Below are 18,018 nucleotides of genomic sequence, written 5' to 3' on the forward strand. Positions count from 1 at the left end.
ACCCAATAGGCAGGTGACACCTACTCTGTGATCTCATATTTTTGCTTCATTTCCCCTTGTAGTAAGCATACAGTTTTCTTCTCCCCTGCCATCACACAAAAGTTAATTCTACCCCCGTTGTGTCTTTTCCTCCTATAAACACAGGAACTTGGCAGCAGTTCTTGGAGACAAGAACAGTAGTTGCTGACATAGGAAGGATAATGCCAACAATGAGGCATTATTTTCAAGAAATTACAATTATAGCAACAATTATATGAGTGTCGGGGCTGAATACCAGACCAGCTATTCAAAACCAGTTCTTAGCTTCAGCAAATCTCTCCATAGGAAGTCAGATAAAGTAAAGGGAGTCGTGTAAGTTGCTTTTTATTAGACAGAGGTGGATTTGATACATGTTATATCTTAATTTTTCATTGTTCTTGTTCAGACATGTGGAGTGTACAGGTTTCCCATTTTTTAGTCAAGAAAGAAAAACACATTGCGCAAAGCAGCTGCATTCAACAATACAACAAGATACAGATCATTATTCACTTGAGGACTAGAAACGTACCCAGAAAATTTTCAATCCTTCAGTATGCTAAAATATAGATAAAAAGAGTCAATTACTGTTTAATGGTAAAATACATTAAAAAAATTCAGGCAAATCTAGAATGAAAACTTGTGACTTTCTTCAGTATGGCACCACTCTATTGTTTCATTATAAATCTGTAAAAGGCACCACACATTAAAACTGTAAAGCAAGGGAGAAAACAAAACCAAGCAACTTTCCATGATTTTCTGTACAAATACATATGTATTTTAAGGCAGGTGTTTTTATGTGCAAAATACAAGTATACAGGTAAAACCAATGTTGGTATCATATATTCTCATACTCACTTCTTTTAGCTGTACGATTAGTGTCCAAATGTACAGTACAATGAAAACACTTTTCTCTAACAGAGCTCATAATAGAAGGCAGGCTGGAAATATGGCCCTGATAACAATTAGGTTTTAAATCCAAAGAGCTTTTATTTAGACCCCTTAGAACATGTACAAACAGTCATTCTCTTTTTCTTTTTGTCTCTTCCTTAAGAAAGGTCCATATCAACTTGTTCACTATGTCAGGTTGATCCTGCTGGAGCCAATGACTGGCTTCTGACAAAATAGTTAATCTGAAATGATTTTTAACATAAATCCTTGTAATTTCTGCCATCTCAACTTCCATAAATGCATCTCTTTCTCCCCATAATAGCAGGGTTGGCATGATGACTTCATGGTGCTGCAGAGGTAGGCAGCTTTAAAAATAAAACACAGTTACGTCTTATTTTAATAAAAAATAACCAAGACATATTTCATTCAACACAGCTTTTGAAATCAATGCAGTGAATCTCACTGTAAACTTCCTGCATTCCATGATATCTTCTACAATACCAAAAAGCCATTGTGACTCCAAGTTCTACCAAAATGACCTACTGAAACTTTCAGTAAAATTTTTAAAATTTTTCCTTAATGCAATCATTTAAAATTGAATATTTTATAATACTACATCATATTAGAGACATTATGAAAGATGCAAGTAGCTAGAATGACTTTTCATCATTAACCCATCAGAATTTATTCCAGCACATTTAAAAGATTCTAAAAAATTTATCTAAGCTTGAATTACCTACTTTTAGCCAGACACAGTGACAGACTAGCTGTGACGATTTAAAACAGATTCCACCTGATCAGCTACAAATCTTTATTATATTAATGCAAAAACAGGATTATTTTAAACCAGTAATGTATGAAAAAGATTACCTAAATAAACTTTTATGACATATATAAGTACTAGTTTTAAACTTTGGAGTTAGTTACAGAGACTATGCTCTGTAAAAAGAGCAAGACAAAGAAGGTGATATGTCTTAGTTTAAAATAAGACAAAGAAATTGAGATTTTGAAGACATTCTTCCTCTCTACTTACATGTGAAGTCAAGAAAGGTTAATAAAAGATCACTTTAGATAGTAATTTCATTTTGATTACAAAAATTCTTAAAATGGCCTTTTCTACCAGTGTGTTTAAATCTCATTTTGCAAATAACCTGATCTCGCCCACTGAACCAGAGCTTACTTATAGTTCCAATTTTAAAAATTGATAATCTGATGATCTGATTCAGTGCATTGAGAATAATCTCTTTACCTTTTAATCCAGTATCCTAGATCTCTTCACTATTAACAAGTGTGTTTTTTCACTACTGTAGCGTTTACTGTTTTGTGCCTTGCAAGATTTGTAACCTCACTTAGGTAAACTGTATCAGGCTTTTTACAGGCTTTTTTACAGGCTTTTTTGTCACTTTTCATTGCCTATGAATAATACTATTTCTGTTCTGTCTGGAATATGGATAATTATCTCATGCCTGAAGTTTCTAGAAATCACCTCTAATAACAATGAATGCACAAATTTCTCATTTAGAAATGGAAGTTCAATTCGTGAAATACTAAAGTCTTTGAAAAACAGACTCAGATCTTCATACAGCATTGTTACACAGTTTCTCTGTAAACAGTGAAGTACTTAACTGTTACAAAAGAACTGATCCTATTTTCTAAACAAATGGTTTATCAGAAGAAATCCAAGTTCCAGCTTCTTACCTTATCTCTCTTAGCCAAGCATGATAGAAAAACTTTATGGATTTATTCTCAAAGTGTTTGTATTTAATGTATAGTGAAAGGAATGACCACTGTGCTATTTATAAAAAGATGTTCTGGTGATGGATGGAAGTAGGTTATTTTAATCACCTCTTTGGAAACAAAAAATTAGGCCCTGAAGAATCAAACTCTAAGTGGACAGCAATGAGTTGGAACCCTTTAACACATACGTAACCAGTATCAGCCCACTGGGAGTTATGGTGAATACAAGTCATTAGCATCCACGTGCTGCTTAATGACTTAGATGACAGAAAGGGAAAATTCTAATCCAGTTTTTGTATTTAATGATTCCTATCCCATAAGGCATGACCATCAGAACTGGTGGCAAGAACTGAATGACTGATCTTTTCGTTCCAGTCCAAAACCTGCTGCATTGTGTCTGATAGCACCTAAATAAGATTCTCTGAATTCACTGCAGGTGTGCTTTCATCAGAAGAATAAAGCAAACAATGCACAAACGTACACACAACACACACAGAGGAATTAACAGCTGTGAAGATACTTTCTGACTTATAACTGATACTACACTTTCTTTCTGAGTCTGAAAAGGCCTAAACAATAGTTTAAACATTCACAACTCTCTTCCATTTGTCTGTGACTCCGAGAGCAATTGGGCCATCACAGCACGTCACTGCTGCTGTCAGAGGAGCATCTGGTTAATTGCACAGGCAGTGAAGCGAGGTGCTGTGGCCATGGAACGGGCAGGGCTCGGGGCGCTCACGCCTCCCAGCTCCGGCTGCAGGGCCGGGAGCCGCAGCCCCGCGGCCCTGGGACATCCCAGCTGATGTCATGGGCTGCTGTCTGCGCCGCTGTAAATCAGTGTGTTGTTATCATCTCATTCATTCCCCATCGTCAGCCATGCTTGGGGGTAGCTTTCTGCTTTCTCCTTCCAGTTCTGTCTCAGCCTGTATAAAACAGCACCTAGCTCAGGTCCCTGTTTTCCTCACAGTGAAATCCCTGCTGATTGCTCTCCTGACAGTGACAGCATGGATGGCACAGAAAGAGCAATAAAGGTAAATTCGGACCGTGGAAAATGAAAAGTTCATCACTTCAAACATCTACTGCCTGAGTTCAGGGAAAGAAGAGAATTGTCATTTTAAAGGATGTTGGAAAGCTGGTCATTTGTAGAAAAGCATGCAGGACATTTATCACTGCTGAAGACAGTAAAGGAAAAAAAAAGTCCAATTCTTGATACAATCCTTCAAGTTAGTGCTATAAGTAGAATATATGCAAAGTTAAGACCTTCTGGCCCTGTTTTTGGTAGATATCAGTCTCTAAGGCCAAGCCAACTCCTTTCAGGAAAGTTAAAACTATTAGAAAGCTGTTTGAGAAAATAAATATTAATCTTGAAAAAAATATTTCCTATTATGATGCTATTTCTGTTTTACTCTATGAATTGAGTCTGCTAAGATCAACAAAGGAATAAAAAAAACCCAAACCCAAACCAAGGTAGGTTAGTTTTAGGCTTAGTTATAAAAAAACCCTCTCCCACCTTTCTGAAAAACAGAAATAACCGAAACACAATAAAATTGTGCCAGATATGGTTTTGTAAAGTTACACGTGAGAGTAACATACTTGGATGCCATATAATCTAGTACTACTATATAATAATAAGCTCTTGATAGATATTATCATCATATGAATTCTAATGCAAACAGTTAATTGATGTTAATTTTTGAAGTATTATTTAGAAGTGGATTTTTGGGATTGCCATGGAAGATGTGAATGAGGAAGGGTCTTTGCTTTTTTAGATTTTGAAAGAAAGATTTTCCTTACGTGCACTTTGCTTGTTTTGCCGTTTTGTGTGGACACCTCACAGAACACACTCTCACTGCTTTACTGGCTGGCCCTGTGCTGACTTGGTGAGGCTCCAAGAACACACCTGGGGCTTTTCCCCTGGTTCAGCAGCACAAGAGGAGCCACAGCAACAGTTCTGGGCTCCAGGGACACTCTAGAATATTCTCCTTTGGGAATATTATACTAACCTGAAAATAGTTCTGTAGTGGTTAATGGGTCCTGTTAATGCTCCGGGTTGTGAAAAGACATAGAGATAAGCTTCAATATCCTCTGCAGTCAATCTGCAGCCTTTCCTTCCAATTCCAGTGGCCTGGCTGGTAAATAAACTTTTCAGAACCTACAAAAGCAAGAAGAAAAAGCTGTTATGTAAGATAGCTAGAAAATGTGATTTCTGTCCTTCAACAGGACACATCTTTCTAAAATCTATTTATGCAGATTTATAAATATGTTTATGTACAAAGTACAATGAATGGTTCAAGTGAGTTTTTAGAGAGCTATGTATGTGTAAATCGTAAGGTAAACATCTCTAGTATAACTTATTCCAGAATAACCAAATACAGCAAAATACCAGTATTACCAAGTTACTGCATCCTGACCTGCTACCTGTGACAGTCAAGGCAAGTGCAGGCACATAGTATTTTTTGGGATGGACTCCTGCAGGAGACAGGGCAGGATGATTCCTGATCTCCCAGCTGGCTGTGCCCTGTGTGTGCAGCACGGGGAGCTCTGCACAGGGCTGTTGGTGTGTAGGAGGATGTATCCTGCAGCTGCATCATCCTTTTCTATATGCTGCTACTTGTTGTTTTTAAGGTTATACAAAGTCTTGGCCTTGGCTTCTCAGGCAGAATTAACCACCTGGCTCAATGCAATGCCCAGACTCCCACACTGCCTGCCCTGTAGCACGGAGAGATAAGAGGATGTCCCACTGCACACAGGAATTTCCCAGGCACCAGCTGTGTCCCACTGGCATGGGCACAAGTAAAACCAGCTGACTCCCTAGGTGGAGAAATGCACTCTAGTTCTAGAGGTTAAAAGTACATCCCTGAGCACCTCCCAGAAATGCAGAAGTAAGAGGTAATCTCAGGGACTCTATGCACTTGTGTGCTACGTTACATAAAGTTTAAGAAGAAAAATCAGAAAGCTCCCTATTTTTCCCAGTAATTTTAGCTACATCAGAAGGGATCAATGTAGGTGGCAATTCTTCCACTACTCACAGTTACATATATAAACAAGAGCATTCATTTTGCTCACCTTGAAATCATTTAGTGTAAACATGAATTCAGGAAACCATGGCATTTGGAAAAAGAAGTAGTAACCAGATTTAATCAATTGTGATGGATGTCGTAGAATGTATTCTGAAACAAAAATGTCCATGAATTAAAAATGAAAGCTGATGGCTCAAACAAAATTACTATTAATATTACTATTTTTTAAACTTAAAGGAATGTTTTAAAAATATTACATTAAAGTATGCTGTGTGACAAAAGATGATTATTATTTCAGGAGTAAATATATGATGTGGCCATTAAAAGATTCTTCTTTTATAAATGTTAGTAGAAACAGCCAGCAAAACAAAAGTTTGCCAAAGATTAGGTGACGACAGCAACACTGGAGAAGTTAATTGCATGATAGGTTTTCACTTAGAGATCTATTTGTGTAGCTAGTCCAAAGTATTTTTTCCCAGATATGGCATAAAAGGCATAAATAGTTATTTCTCTCATCAGTGGTGTGATGAGAAGTCTGTAGATGATGATCAACTGACATTCTAAAGACTGCATCACTCCTGTTCATAAAAGTAAACAATTTTTCTAAGAGTGTCTTTTTGGCAATTTCAAGAACTGTAATCAAGGTTACATAGAGTCACCTTTTAAAGATTTTTCATAGCGATTTTTAAAGACATAGGAGCATATACAGCAAAAGAAAATTATATATATATGTAAAACAAACTTGCATTGACTGTTTCGGGTTTATTTAAAATTGTAAATCTGTGTGTCCAGTGAGTTTCAAGAGCCAGCTCTGACATTCAAACGCCTAACTTGCTCAAAGCAAGCACGCAATGCGTGCAGGTACTAGGCAGTCTAGAACTTTTCCTTTACAGGTGCAAATTCGGCAGTGTAAAAACTGTATTCCCAATTCCCAACACAGGACATACCTCTGGAATATTAATTCTGACAATGAATAAAAATGGGTTTTAAGCCAACAAAAATTGAAGTGTTAGCTATTTTCTAAATTTTCATACGTTATAAATTCTTAAATTGCATTACCCATTATATTTTTCCTGATGGACCATTGTCAGCACTGATCACTTTTCTGTACTGTTTACAAACTGTGTATTTTATTTTAATCCACAGTAGAATAAATTTGATGTAGGGAGAATTTGTCGAGCTGCAGAACAGATTTTGTAGTTCAACAAATATGCAAACAAATACTATAATAAAATGCAATTGTCTCCTCTACAGCCTTGCTCCTGCTCTCAATGAAAACACTGCACAAAGCTCCTGCTTGCTCGTGTGGTGAACAGACCTCTCCATAGGTAAGTCTGGATTAACCACCTGGAAAAATGTTCCTTAGTATCTTAAAAAGGTGCCCAAGAACACTGTGAGAACAACGAATGTGTATGGTGTGGCTGATCCCACGGTACAAGGTCAGATTTACATTCAATTGAAATAAAAATATTCTTAGCTATTTATGGGGAAATGGGGTGACTTTTTAAATGGAGATAGGGTAAGGCCAGCAACTGAAAAAATTAAAATTAGTGAGATAGTACTTTCCTTTTTCATTACTGAATGTTGATATGATTCCTGTGAAAAGTTTTGTAATTCTTGGTAGTAGACAAACTCAACTCTATCACAACAAATAGTGAAACAAGTCCTGCTTCAGCAAAGTACTGGTAAATTCCTGAGCATCTAGTAAGTAGCCTGGAAAGACTTCTTCCAATGAATATTGTACCAAATCATAAATTGTCACTTGTCACCTAAATCAGGATGTAATTCTAATGTCTGATTCACATTCATACAAAGGCAGGTTTATGCAGATTTAATAATGCAGTGCAGCCTTTACCAAAGTGTAATAAAATATACATCCCTCTTTGGGAATTTTTTCCTGATAAAGGGGAACAAAACAGATTAATGTGTATGAAAATTATTTCATAACTTGTGGACCCTCAAGGATTAAAAAAAATCTCTAACTTTTGTTGCAAGCATTCCCACTTCCTACAATAAATGTATTTCCAGAAGTCAAATAAATACTTGATATCTTACTGCTCCATAAAATACAGTCCAGACTGTGAGAGCCACAGAGTTCTGGCAGCTCATCTGAGGCAGGCTGCTGGTTCTCAAAGCAAACACAATCATGACCAAAATGCAGATACTTTGGACTAACAAAGACCACTGTAAAACTTACCTGTAAATACAGAAGGATGAGGGAAATTAACCACAATCAACTTAGTCACCATTTCAGGGTAACATATGGCCACTAACCAAGCAATCATTCCTCCCCAGTCGTGGCCAATCAACACACACTTGTTGTATCCTACCACATAAACACAGATACATTTATTTCAAAGGAATTAGTATCCACAGAAATTATCAAATACTATAAAATCATTTTTTGGCTAAATAGGTGGTCCAGCATATTTATTGACTTTAATACTGCACCGCTTCCATTACTAACAGTCAGAAAAAATAGGGCACTGTTATAGTTTAAAAATTTACACATACTTCAAAGTATTTAACTGGACTTCATTAAACTTTAACTATACTACTTCCGTGTCACCCTCAAGTCACTCAGTATGCAGATGGCCACCCTGTTCACATCTTGGCCAATGGAGGGTTAGATAGACAGTTCAGTCTGCAGTCATTATAACACACAAACACTTGCCATGTTTAGGGAGTTTGGAATTTGAAACTGCAGACAAGAAGACTGAGCAATCTCCAGAGCACCTCCAGAACAAAATTATTCCTAATGAATCTCTCTGAATATGAGAAGTTATCTAAGCACTCAGTGCCATCATTATGCAAAAAAGTGGGCATTATACTTAATAACCATATATACAGCATGTGTAAACACTCCTGTTTATATACTTAGGAGGCCTGTAGCTTTTCTCCATAAGCTGTTTTGTTGGCAATTTTTTAAGTTCTGGACATTCACATTCTTTCATCAATAGAAGAGGCACAGGTAGGATAGTGACCAAGTGTCTTGAAAGCTTAATCACTCCTTCTTTAGCCACTGCTAGAAAATAACAGACTATAGGGTCAGATAGTATCACCCTCCTCATTGAGGACTGGAATGGTGAGCACACAGACTACAAATGAAACATACAAAAGCCAAAATGTTTAGAATTCTGACACAAATTTGGACAGTTGTCAAAGAACCTTATAAATCCTCTTCGATAGAAATCTTTTGCAGCACTTTTAATATAATCAAGTCCTCCAAAAGAATTTAACTTGGGATTAGGACAAACAAAGATAACAAGGCTCTGAAGTGCTTTTTTAAAAAAAAAAATACCCCTCTGAAATTGAATTATGCTGAGAGCACTTCTCAAGCATAACCATGGCATTACCATGGAGATTAACACAACTAGCAAAGGCTGGAAAATGTCAACACTGTGAGGACTGTCTGCCCAATCTTTTGCCAATTCTCAAACATCACAAGCAAAGCAAATCCTAAATTCAAATCTCAGAGCTTGAATCACTGCCTTATTATTTCTTCATATGAAATGCAGTAAGTTGTTTTACTAGTGCTAGAGTATGCAGGGAATTAAAATGATTCAGAGAATGACAATCCCTTGCATTGCTCTTGGTATGGAAGGAAAATACCTTTCACTAGGGGTTACAGTTTACCACACAAACAGGGACACTTCAAACTGAACTGGAGGGGTGAATTTTGCACTTCAGCTCTAGACCTTTACTCCATGTATTTGCTCAGAGAGCAGCACGTCCCTCGTTCTCCCTTCTGCTCTCACTGTTGTGTAAGACACAGTGATTCAGCTCTTGAGAACTGATGGTTGTGCAGGAGTAGTATTTTCGGAGGGCTTTCTGTTTTGTTTTGTTTTGTTTTTTTTTATTAAATACAGCAGATGTACTCTCATCATCTCTGTAAAGCCCACAATATTTATTATGTTGTTTGTGCAAGAAGAATGTAATCTGATATAAATTTCTTGGTCTGCAAGTGCCTTAAGATTCTAACTCAGAATATTATCCATTAAGTGCAAGTGGTCAGGAAGAAAGACTTCTTAGGGAAAAAGACCATAGGTTTGTACAGCTGGATTTTACAGCATATAGGAATTTCTTTTCAAAACTCCTGACAGAAAAATCATCTTTACATATTGCTTATACTGACATACACATTGTAATTAGAAGAAAATACTTTTTCATATGTAATTGTCAAAAAGTATTTGTATCCTTAGATTTATATCTATACAGCGCTGTAATACGTATATACTTAAAAGAACAAAAACAGTGCCAGATATTTATGTGGGGTTTTTTCCCTAGAAAATCAAGTAATTTATGAATCAAGTAGGTTTTTCTTCTACTAACGCACCTAGAGATTCCAAAATATCCTTTATGTCTGCTATCAGGCAATCTAACTTGTAATTTTCTTTGTGAGGAGGAGCATCTGTTTCTCCATAACCTCTCAAATCCAGGGCCACCACTCGATATTCACTTTTAAATTCCCGCAATTGATGGCGCCAAGAATACCTAACAAAGGGGAAAAAAAGTTGGAGTTACAAGGTCAAGCAGTATGATACCAAAAATGCACTTAATGTTTTTGCACCCAAATAGCTGAGGCTAAACTAGCATGGCTTTGTTTGCTATGAGATTCTTTTTCCTTTCTGTGCTGTGCTGGTGGTCCTTTGTGGCTGCAGTAGTTTTGTGCTCCCTTCTTGAATTCTCCAGTAACAAAGTGCAGCTGCCAGAAAGGGGGGCATGGCCAGAGCCAGGGTTTTTCAACAATTCCTGGAGCCTGGCGCAGTCCCTTTGCTGCAAAGGAAGCAGGCATAAACCAGAGCACAGGGAGGGCTATTCTGTTTCATCCTTGGAGCCACAGTAGCATAAAAAAAGTAAGGTCTGAAAAACTTTCTCTTCTCCATGGCAGCTATGTTTTGCATTTCTTTTCTATTCAGAAAAAGAATGTCAGATAATTAATACACTAAATAAACCAAAGAAAGAAATACAGTTAATAACAAATGGTCTTGATGAAGTTCATAGGATTTATCCTGTGTACACTTTCGTCTGTGTCTCTGTACCAGAACTGTTGCAGAGCAAGCTCTCTCAATGTGTTGGTACTATACAAAGAATTTCATCCTTGTGTTTCCATGGAAAAGAGTGATAACATTACATACATCAAAAGGCATACAAAGGCAAGAATTCAGGCAAAGGCCTGGGCTATTCCTCACCCTGTAACTGTGTGTAGTGACTAGATGTGTCTTATGAAGGAAAAATAAAATGAAAATGGTGGGTCTTATTCTGCAAGTACTAACTGTCCTTCAGCTGTTATTGAAATCAAATAAATTTCAGAATAGCCAGTAACAAGACAGACATGACCTTATTTTACACTGTAATAGAAAAAACATTTGAAAACCATGATCCTTCTGGACATATATAGCAGTGATTGCATCCCTCTGTGCTAGGTTCTAGCTTTTATTTCTGCTTATTTCAGCAGTTTCAGATAACGGATATATAACTTTGGGATCATCAGTGGTTGTAGGTGTGATGCACAGAATTCGATCTTAATCCAAACAGTGTCTGGATCAGACCATGGGCTCTTTCACTTTACCCTTGCCTCCAGCCTATTAGGGACTTTGAACTTAAATAATGCTACAGGAGCACTCAGTGATATGGATCTGTATTAATATAAACAAAACAGTCAGAACATTTTCATGTCAGTGCTATATAGTGCTAAGACAAGGTTTAGCTGAGATCCCCAGGAATGAATTTTTTAAAGGCGTTATGTAATGACTTGGAAGCTCAATTTGCCATGGTAACTGTTGCAGCTATTCTATATACTTCAGCAAAAGAAAGAACCAGGCCCATAAATAAATAAATCAACTATTTTTGTTTTCAGAAACTGTCTACAAGCTTTTCTCATCCTCTGTTTTCACAACAGTCCATCAGTCTCCAAATGTTTGACCTATCAAATGTGTAAGTTTTATATTCAAATAAACCCTTTTATCCCAAATTGTATATATCTATTGGACAACTGCTTTGCAAGCAGAATTTGGAAATGTTGGGAATGCCTCCATGTTCATAAGATTGAATCTATTTTGAGACTTTCTGATCACATTCGTTCTAAAAGGCAAGTATTATAAAATCTAGCAGCTCACACACAACATTTAAGTACTCAGCTGCCTTAACACATTATGTCCAATTTCAAGTGTTTTATTATTGACCTTCCACGATGTATTGATTCTCAAGTTCTTATGCATTTAAAACACTCATTGGCTCTGGTGTCTTACATGCTTTAGTGATCTGTCACCTTCAGACATTCTCTATCCCTCTTAGTGGTCAGTATTGTCTGGTTATATTTGTGCTATTTATAACTTGAGAAATTTGAAGGCAGAAGATTTCTTAAAATTAAGAACTGTATTTGTGGAGAATATCCTTTTTGTTGCTTTTATGCAAGATATACATATTGTTTGAATAGAATATGCACTGGCCCATCTAACTGTCTTTTCAATCAAAGTTTACAGCTTTAATAATTTTAGATAGTAATTTATTACTAGAATAATGTCCTTCTTTGAAAATTTAAAGTCTCATCACCCTCAAGGGCATTAGTACCTCTAGGGGAAATTGCTGATGGAAGAGAACTGACCTCTCTTCTACTGGGGTCAGTTTAGCATGGTATGACCTGAGTACAGATTGAAAGATCACAGTTTTAGCGGTGGCCTCTAGCCCTACAGCTGAGTTTGGAAAGGGAAAGGATCATTTACCTTGCTGAATTACTGGCATTAGTACTTCCCTTATTCCCATACTGTTTTCTCCATGCAAGTTCTGTAAGCCATGCTCCACTAGTTAAACCTGACAATGACAGCCTGAGCAATTTGGTTAAATCATTGGACACATGATTGCTTTTCACTGTTATAAACAAATATTTAGGATTGGGTTTGATTCATCATTCATCTTGTGATGAACTAATAATAGAATCTTTTTCCCTGAGTAGCATTCTGAAATTAGGCTGCACAATAGCCTATAGGACTCATAGTTCTTCCCCTCCCCGTTAAAAATTAATGTATAGTATTTTTAATAAATGGAGCAATCCAGATTGCACTTAACATAAAATGGATCCTTACTTTAACACCTTCTGCTATAATTCATAAGTACTATCCAAACAGGAAATTTGTTTAAAATCAGCAGTTCCTTCACAAAGTTAGCAGGAAAGGGTACATACCTGGGGAAAAATGGATTGACAGTACAAAAAACATGGTTGGTTTGTGTTAGTCTGAAGGAATTTTTTGCAGATGATGTAGTTAAAAAAAATGTTTCAATGGTTCGTTGCCTACTGAAACTTCATGCCATTAGTATTCATAAATACATATAAGGGATCACACTGGGGATATTTAAGCAGAGATGTTCATCCTTGGGTACCTTATGCAGCCTCTTGTATAATAGAAAATTGTGAAGGGAGTTTACCAGAATTCTGGAAAGCCATGAAGCAGCAACATGAGTGGTTTGCCCCTTTCTCCAGCAGCCACATAGTGGAATCGTAACCCCGAATCCTAAAATAAGAGAAAAACAAGTGTGTTTATTGCTGCATAGAACTATTTTGGGATTTGAGAATGATGATGGTTTCAGACCATATTCTAAGAAATAATATATTGCACCTAGAAAAATATCAAATTATTGGTTTTGAAGCTGAAGCCTTCTGTAGTTCTGAGATCAGGTATCTCTACAGTCCGGCAATGTTGAGTATCCCATACTCTGCACACCCACCACAGCTTCTTCCAGGAAGGACCACCTCCAATACCTGCCAGGCTGTGTGCCTGTGTGCCAGCCCAGCCCTGAGCACACAAACGCTTCTGACAGAGCCCTGCCTGGCACAGCCACTGGGAAATGCAGCTTCTTGTCACAGCTTTCCCACAGATACCAGTCATGTGCTTTGCAGAAAGACTTTAAAACACAGTATACTTTAAATGCACTTCCAATCTTTCAGTTAGCTGGTAATATTATGCAACTATTTAAAACCATCACATTGCATTTCTGGCATGATAAGGGACCACGTGAATTCTTAACAACCAAAAGCAATCAAAATTAAGTAACTAGAAAGCAAGACATTTTTGCTAGTTTTTATCATTCTAGGTTTCAGATTCACTTCAGAAAATTAAGCTTTAATGTTATAATCTTTTTCCTGCCTTTTCAATAGTTTCTGATGCATCTTTTAAGAAAATGGGTCTTATGAGAATTACAGGCAGGCAACTTACTTATTGTAGATGCTGAACACTGAAATGCTATTGAAGTGAATGGATGTACACAAGCTTACACTGACTGAAGGTCAAATCCAGTAAAATTTAAATAAACTGTGATTATGACCTAGAGGTTTTACTGAATTCTGACACAGAAGTTGGGAGTTAGCTCACAAAATACTGTTTAGAAGTCATGTGAAAGAAACTGCAGGAAGAAGGGTTGTACAGCTCCTGAACAAATGCCAGAGCCTGATATTTCAAAAAAGAAAGAAAAACCCAGTGCCTTTGCTGTACATCAAGAGCTAATATCAGGGCAAGAATCACAAAGGCATACAAAAAAGGTTTTCTTGCCAAAGATGTTTCAAATTCTCTGAGATATCTTGACACTCATAAGTCACTAATGAGCTGCAGAACCATTAACTTACATTCTCATTCTTGAAAGGGCTCTGGAGAGTGAACTATTTGGAATTTTTATGCTTGCTCTGGATATAATAGGGATTTCTTCTCAATTTTGCCCCTAATTACACTAATATTTCACCTCTGGGATGCCAATAAACTTGAAGTCTCTAGAGGTAAAAGTAAATTCCTAGTAAATTTTGGGGCCATTACATCATATGTATCATTCTCCAGTTCACTCTGCCTTTGATCCTTTTATATTGTAAAAAAGTAGAAGTTTCTTAGTCTCCTTCTACAGTTTCTCATTTAGTGAGTAATGGGCAAGCCCTCCTCTATGCTGCTTCTTTCAGTCAGCATCCTGTTGGGATTTACCCTCCATGTTTTTCTTTTTGTCTATTTGTTGCTTTTAAGGAACTCCCCTTCACTCTTGAAAATTCCATCCCCACTTGTACAGCAGCAGTTTAAATATCACATGGCCCAAACTAAGCCCATCCTTGACTTCAGTTGCTGCTATTCCCTTTTTTCCACCCCCCAGAACAGACATAGGATGTTGCCACCTTTTCCAACACTGATTGTTTTATTGAAATCTGAATGGATTTGTAGGATATATGTGTAGGAAAGCAATCCATTAGCCTGCTGTTATCCAGCAGCAAGAGTTTCTTATTTCCTGAAATGAGTGATCAACTCATTGTCAATATGACAATGCTGTCATATTGACAGCATTTCGATTTGCCCCCAAGTGCTCTTCTATTACTGTCATACCCCCCTCACTTCCCCAGCTGCCTGTTCATTTACTGCTTTGTGCTACAGGAAAGAAAGAACATGTCATATGAGTGAAAAAGCCCACACATGCCTCCTAATGATGTTAGCAAAAGAAAACAAGCAAATCATGACAAATGGAGGTTCACTAATTTGTATTAGTACTGCCTGGCACAAAACCATCTGTACAGAACCCTGGGAACAGAGATCTTTGTGCTTATTTTTATGAAAAACAGCACTCGACAAAACTTGCTGTGCATTCTTAGCTCATCTATAACTAGGTAATACAACTTCATTTAGAGCATTCAGCAAAGCAGCAAATCACAGGTAGAGACCTGAGACAAGTACAGAAATTGACTGGTGGCTTAAACTGTACAACCTGAGGGACAACAATCAGCTTCTTGCTCTACGTTTTCCCCGTAAAAGTGATGCACGAAACCAGCTGGACAAGCCGTAAATAGCAGAGAGAGCAGAGGCGGTGCAGGGAGCGGCGGGCTGCGAGACCCGGGCCCGATGAACCCCTCACCGCCCACGCAGGGCTCCGCACCCGTGTCCTCCCGGCCTGAGAGCCCGCAGCCGGGCCGGGCACGGCGCCGCTCCCGGGGCAGCGCGGGCAGCTGTGCAAGCACGCACGGCAGGGCAGGGCAGGGCAGGGCAGGCGGGCTGTCCGACCACCCCGCACAGCAGGGCAGGGGTGCCATGCACAGCGCACTCCACACAGCAGGGCAGACAGGGGTGCCACGCACAGCAGGGCAGGGGTGCCATGCACAGAGCACTCCACACAGCAGGGCAGACGGGGTGCCACGCACAGCGCACCCCACACACAGCAGGGCACGGGTGCCATGCACAGCGCACCCCGCACAGCAGGGCAGACAGGGGTGCCATGCACAGCGCACCCCGCACAGCAGGGCAGGGGTGCCATGCACAGCGCGGGGGTGGGTGCCTGCGCGCCCAGCGGGGCCCGCTCCCCCGCCCGCGCCCTCACCTTGATGCGGACGTAGCAGTGGGTGCCCAGGGAGGGGTCGTTGAGGCAGGCGGGGGGGTTCTCCCGCACCACCCAGCGGAAGGTCTCGCCCGGCCGCCGGCCGATGCTCCAGAGCAGCCGCAGCCCGGCGATGCAGGCGCACACCCCGCAGTAGCTGTAAACCAGCGCCCAGAAGAGCAGCGCCCGGGCGGCCACCATCACCCGGCGGGCGGGCGGAGGGCACGCTGCGCCGGGTCTCGCCATCGGGCCCCGCCGCCGCCGTCCCCGCCGGCCGAGAGGGGCTCGGAGCGCCGCCGCCGCCAGGTGCCGCCCGAGCGGAGGCACCGGGAGCGGCGCGCCCGCCCCGCGGCCCTCGCCCTGCGCCGCCGCCGGGCACAGCGCCGGGCACAGCGCCCGCCGCCCGCACGTCCCGGGCTCGCCGGGCCCGGGCGGTGCCTCGGGGGCGGCGGCGCTGCGGCCGGAGTCGCGCCCGCCCGCGCACGGCTCGGCCAAGGAGGGCTCTGCTTCCCAGATATTTGGCGGTGGAAGAGGGAGAAGCTGTCCCTGGGGTGGCGGGGCGCGGCTGTGTCACCTGCGCGCTCCGGCAGAGCCGCCAGACATATCGGAACGCTCCCGGAATGTCATTGGGAGCAGCGGGCCGGCCCCAGGCCCCGGCAGCGATCGCGCTGCACGCTCCGAGCGCGCCCTTGAGCGCCCGTACCTTAGTGCCTTGCCGGAGATGGAGAGCTACAGGCATGGGGCTGGGTGCTCGCACCGTAGTGTTTTTCAAGACTGCAGTCTTTCACTGCCGCTTCACTATTATCCATTTAAAGGTGATTCTGTAAGCAATTTTAGTTATTATATGCTATTATTAGTGTCTATTTCTTGAAAGATAAATTGCCTAAACTTAGTCTGTATTGATATCTCAACTGCTGAGGTCTGATAGAGGCTGAACAAGCCCCTGCCTGCCCATTAGTAAATTACTACAAGCATACAGCAAGGATTCCCTGTCTCATACAAGGCCACAGATGCCAGGGTAAGAAGAACAGTCTCCAGTCTTTCTCCTATTAACCTACTGATATGTAAAGTAAAGGGTAATTTAAAACTAGAATGGCTCACATAATCTAAAACTGTAAGTACAAGTGTAACTATATGAAGCAATTGATTTTACAAGTTATAAAAGTGCATGACAAGAAATTACAGTTTATAAGCTCTAGAAGATAACAAAACGTGGACATAGTATTTGCTGACTACAAAAAAATATAATTAATATATAATTAATTGCATTAATATAATTAATTGCATGTCAAATCCTGTTTCCACCCACTGCTCACCTTTACTCCTAAATCCTTTTCTTCTCAGACCAGATGATACAGGCAGGTTCAAGACTTTTGGAAGCCCCATGAGAGTCACAGCTATGTGTAGGCCTATGTGCAGCTTCTTGCCATTTGAGGAGATCGGGGTTGCCAAATTTTATTAATTTAATGGATACCAAAATTTGTTCTTGACTCAGATGAGTCTGTAGGATTAGAACTTAACTTCCAAGAAGTATTTTTGCTCTGTCCAGCAGTGCAAGTAGAAGCTGCACCAAAGACGCCATCCATCTGTTAACTCTGTGTAATTCAATGAGCTAGTTTAAAAAATTGGATAAGCATGTATGCAGACAGAATATATATAATTTTTCACTATGCATGGAACACAGCTTGTAGATGACTTTTGTCTGTAACATACCAAATGCTTTCTCCTACTTGTTCTAAATTCAGACTTACAAATATAGACACTGATGTTGAATCCTAGGCCCATTGAAGGCAGTGACAGAATTAATGCTGGTTTCAACAAGGTCAAAATTTTTCCTTTTTTAGAAAGATCAAATCAAATTAACTAAAGCAGCAGAAAGGAATGTTATAAAGAATGGCCTTTTTAATGAATGCCTTTTTATGAATTTGAAAGTTTAAACAAGTTACAACCCTAACATGAATTTATTTTCCATTACTAAAGATAACATTTTAAGCAGCTGTAAAAAGCTGCCAAGCTTCCTGTT

General features: G+C 39.7%; 1 protein-coding gene across 1 annotated transcript; it reads right to left on the reverse strand.

Moving 5' to 3' along the window:
* Positions 1 to 347: 347 nt before the first annotated feature.
* EPHX4 (epoxide hydrolase 4) lies at positions 348 to 16,387 on the reverse strand. The gene is made up of 7 exons (XM_056497939.1): positions 15,999 to 16,387; positions 13,089 to 13,174; positions 10,000 to 10,157; positions 7,861 to 7,989; positions 5,710 to 5,813; positions 4,647 to 4,795; positions 348 to 1,271 (listed from the first exon to the last, which is right to left on the reverse strand). The coding sequence occupies exons 1-7, from the start codon at positions 16,239 to 16,241 to the stop codon at positions 1,037 to 1,039; spliced, it is 1,104 nt and encodes a 367-aa protein (XP_056353914.1). The 5' UTR covers positions 16,242 to 16,387; the 3' UTR covers positions 348 to 1,036.
* Between the last annotated feature and the right edge of the window lie 1,631 nt (positions 16,388 to 18,018).

Source organism: Oenanthe melanoleuca, chromosome 8, assembly GCF_029582105.1.
Source record: "Oenanthe melanoleuca isolate GR-GAL-2019-014 chromosome 8, OMel1.0, whole genome shotgun sequence".
Taxonomy (NCBI): domain Eukaryota; kingdom Metazoa; phylum Chordata; class Aves; order Passeriformes; family Muscicapidae; genus Oenanthe; species Oenanthe melanoleuca.

Coding starts and splice junctions, on each gene's coding strand:
- EPHX4 (XM_056497939.1), bottom strand. CDS start 16,241: ATGGCGAGACCCGGCGCAGCGTGCCCTCCGCCCGCCCGCCGGGTGATG. Junction 10,158..13,088: donor CATGGCTTTCCAGAATTCTG/GTAAACTCCCTT, acceptor CCCCTTTGTTAG/GTATTCTTGGCGCCATCAAT. Junction 7,990..9,999: donor GGATATTTTGGAATCTCTAG/GTGCGTTAGTAG, acceptor TTTATGTGGTAG/GATACAACAAGTGTGTGTTG.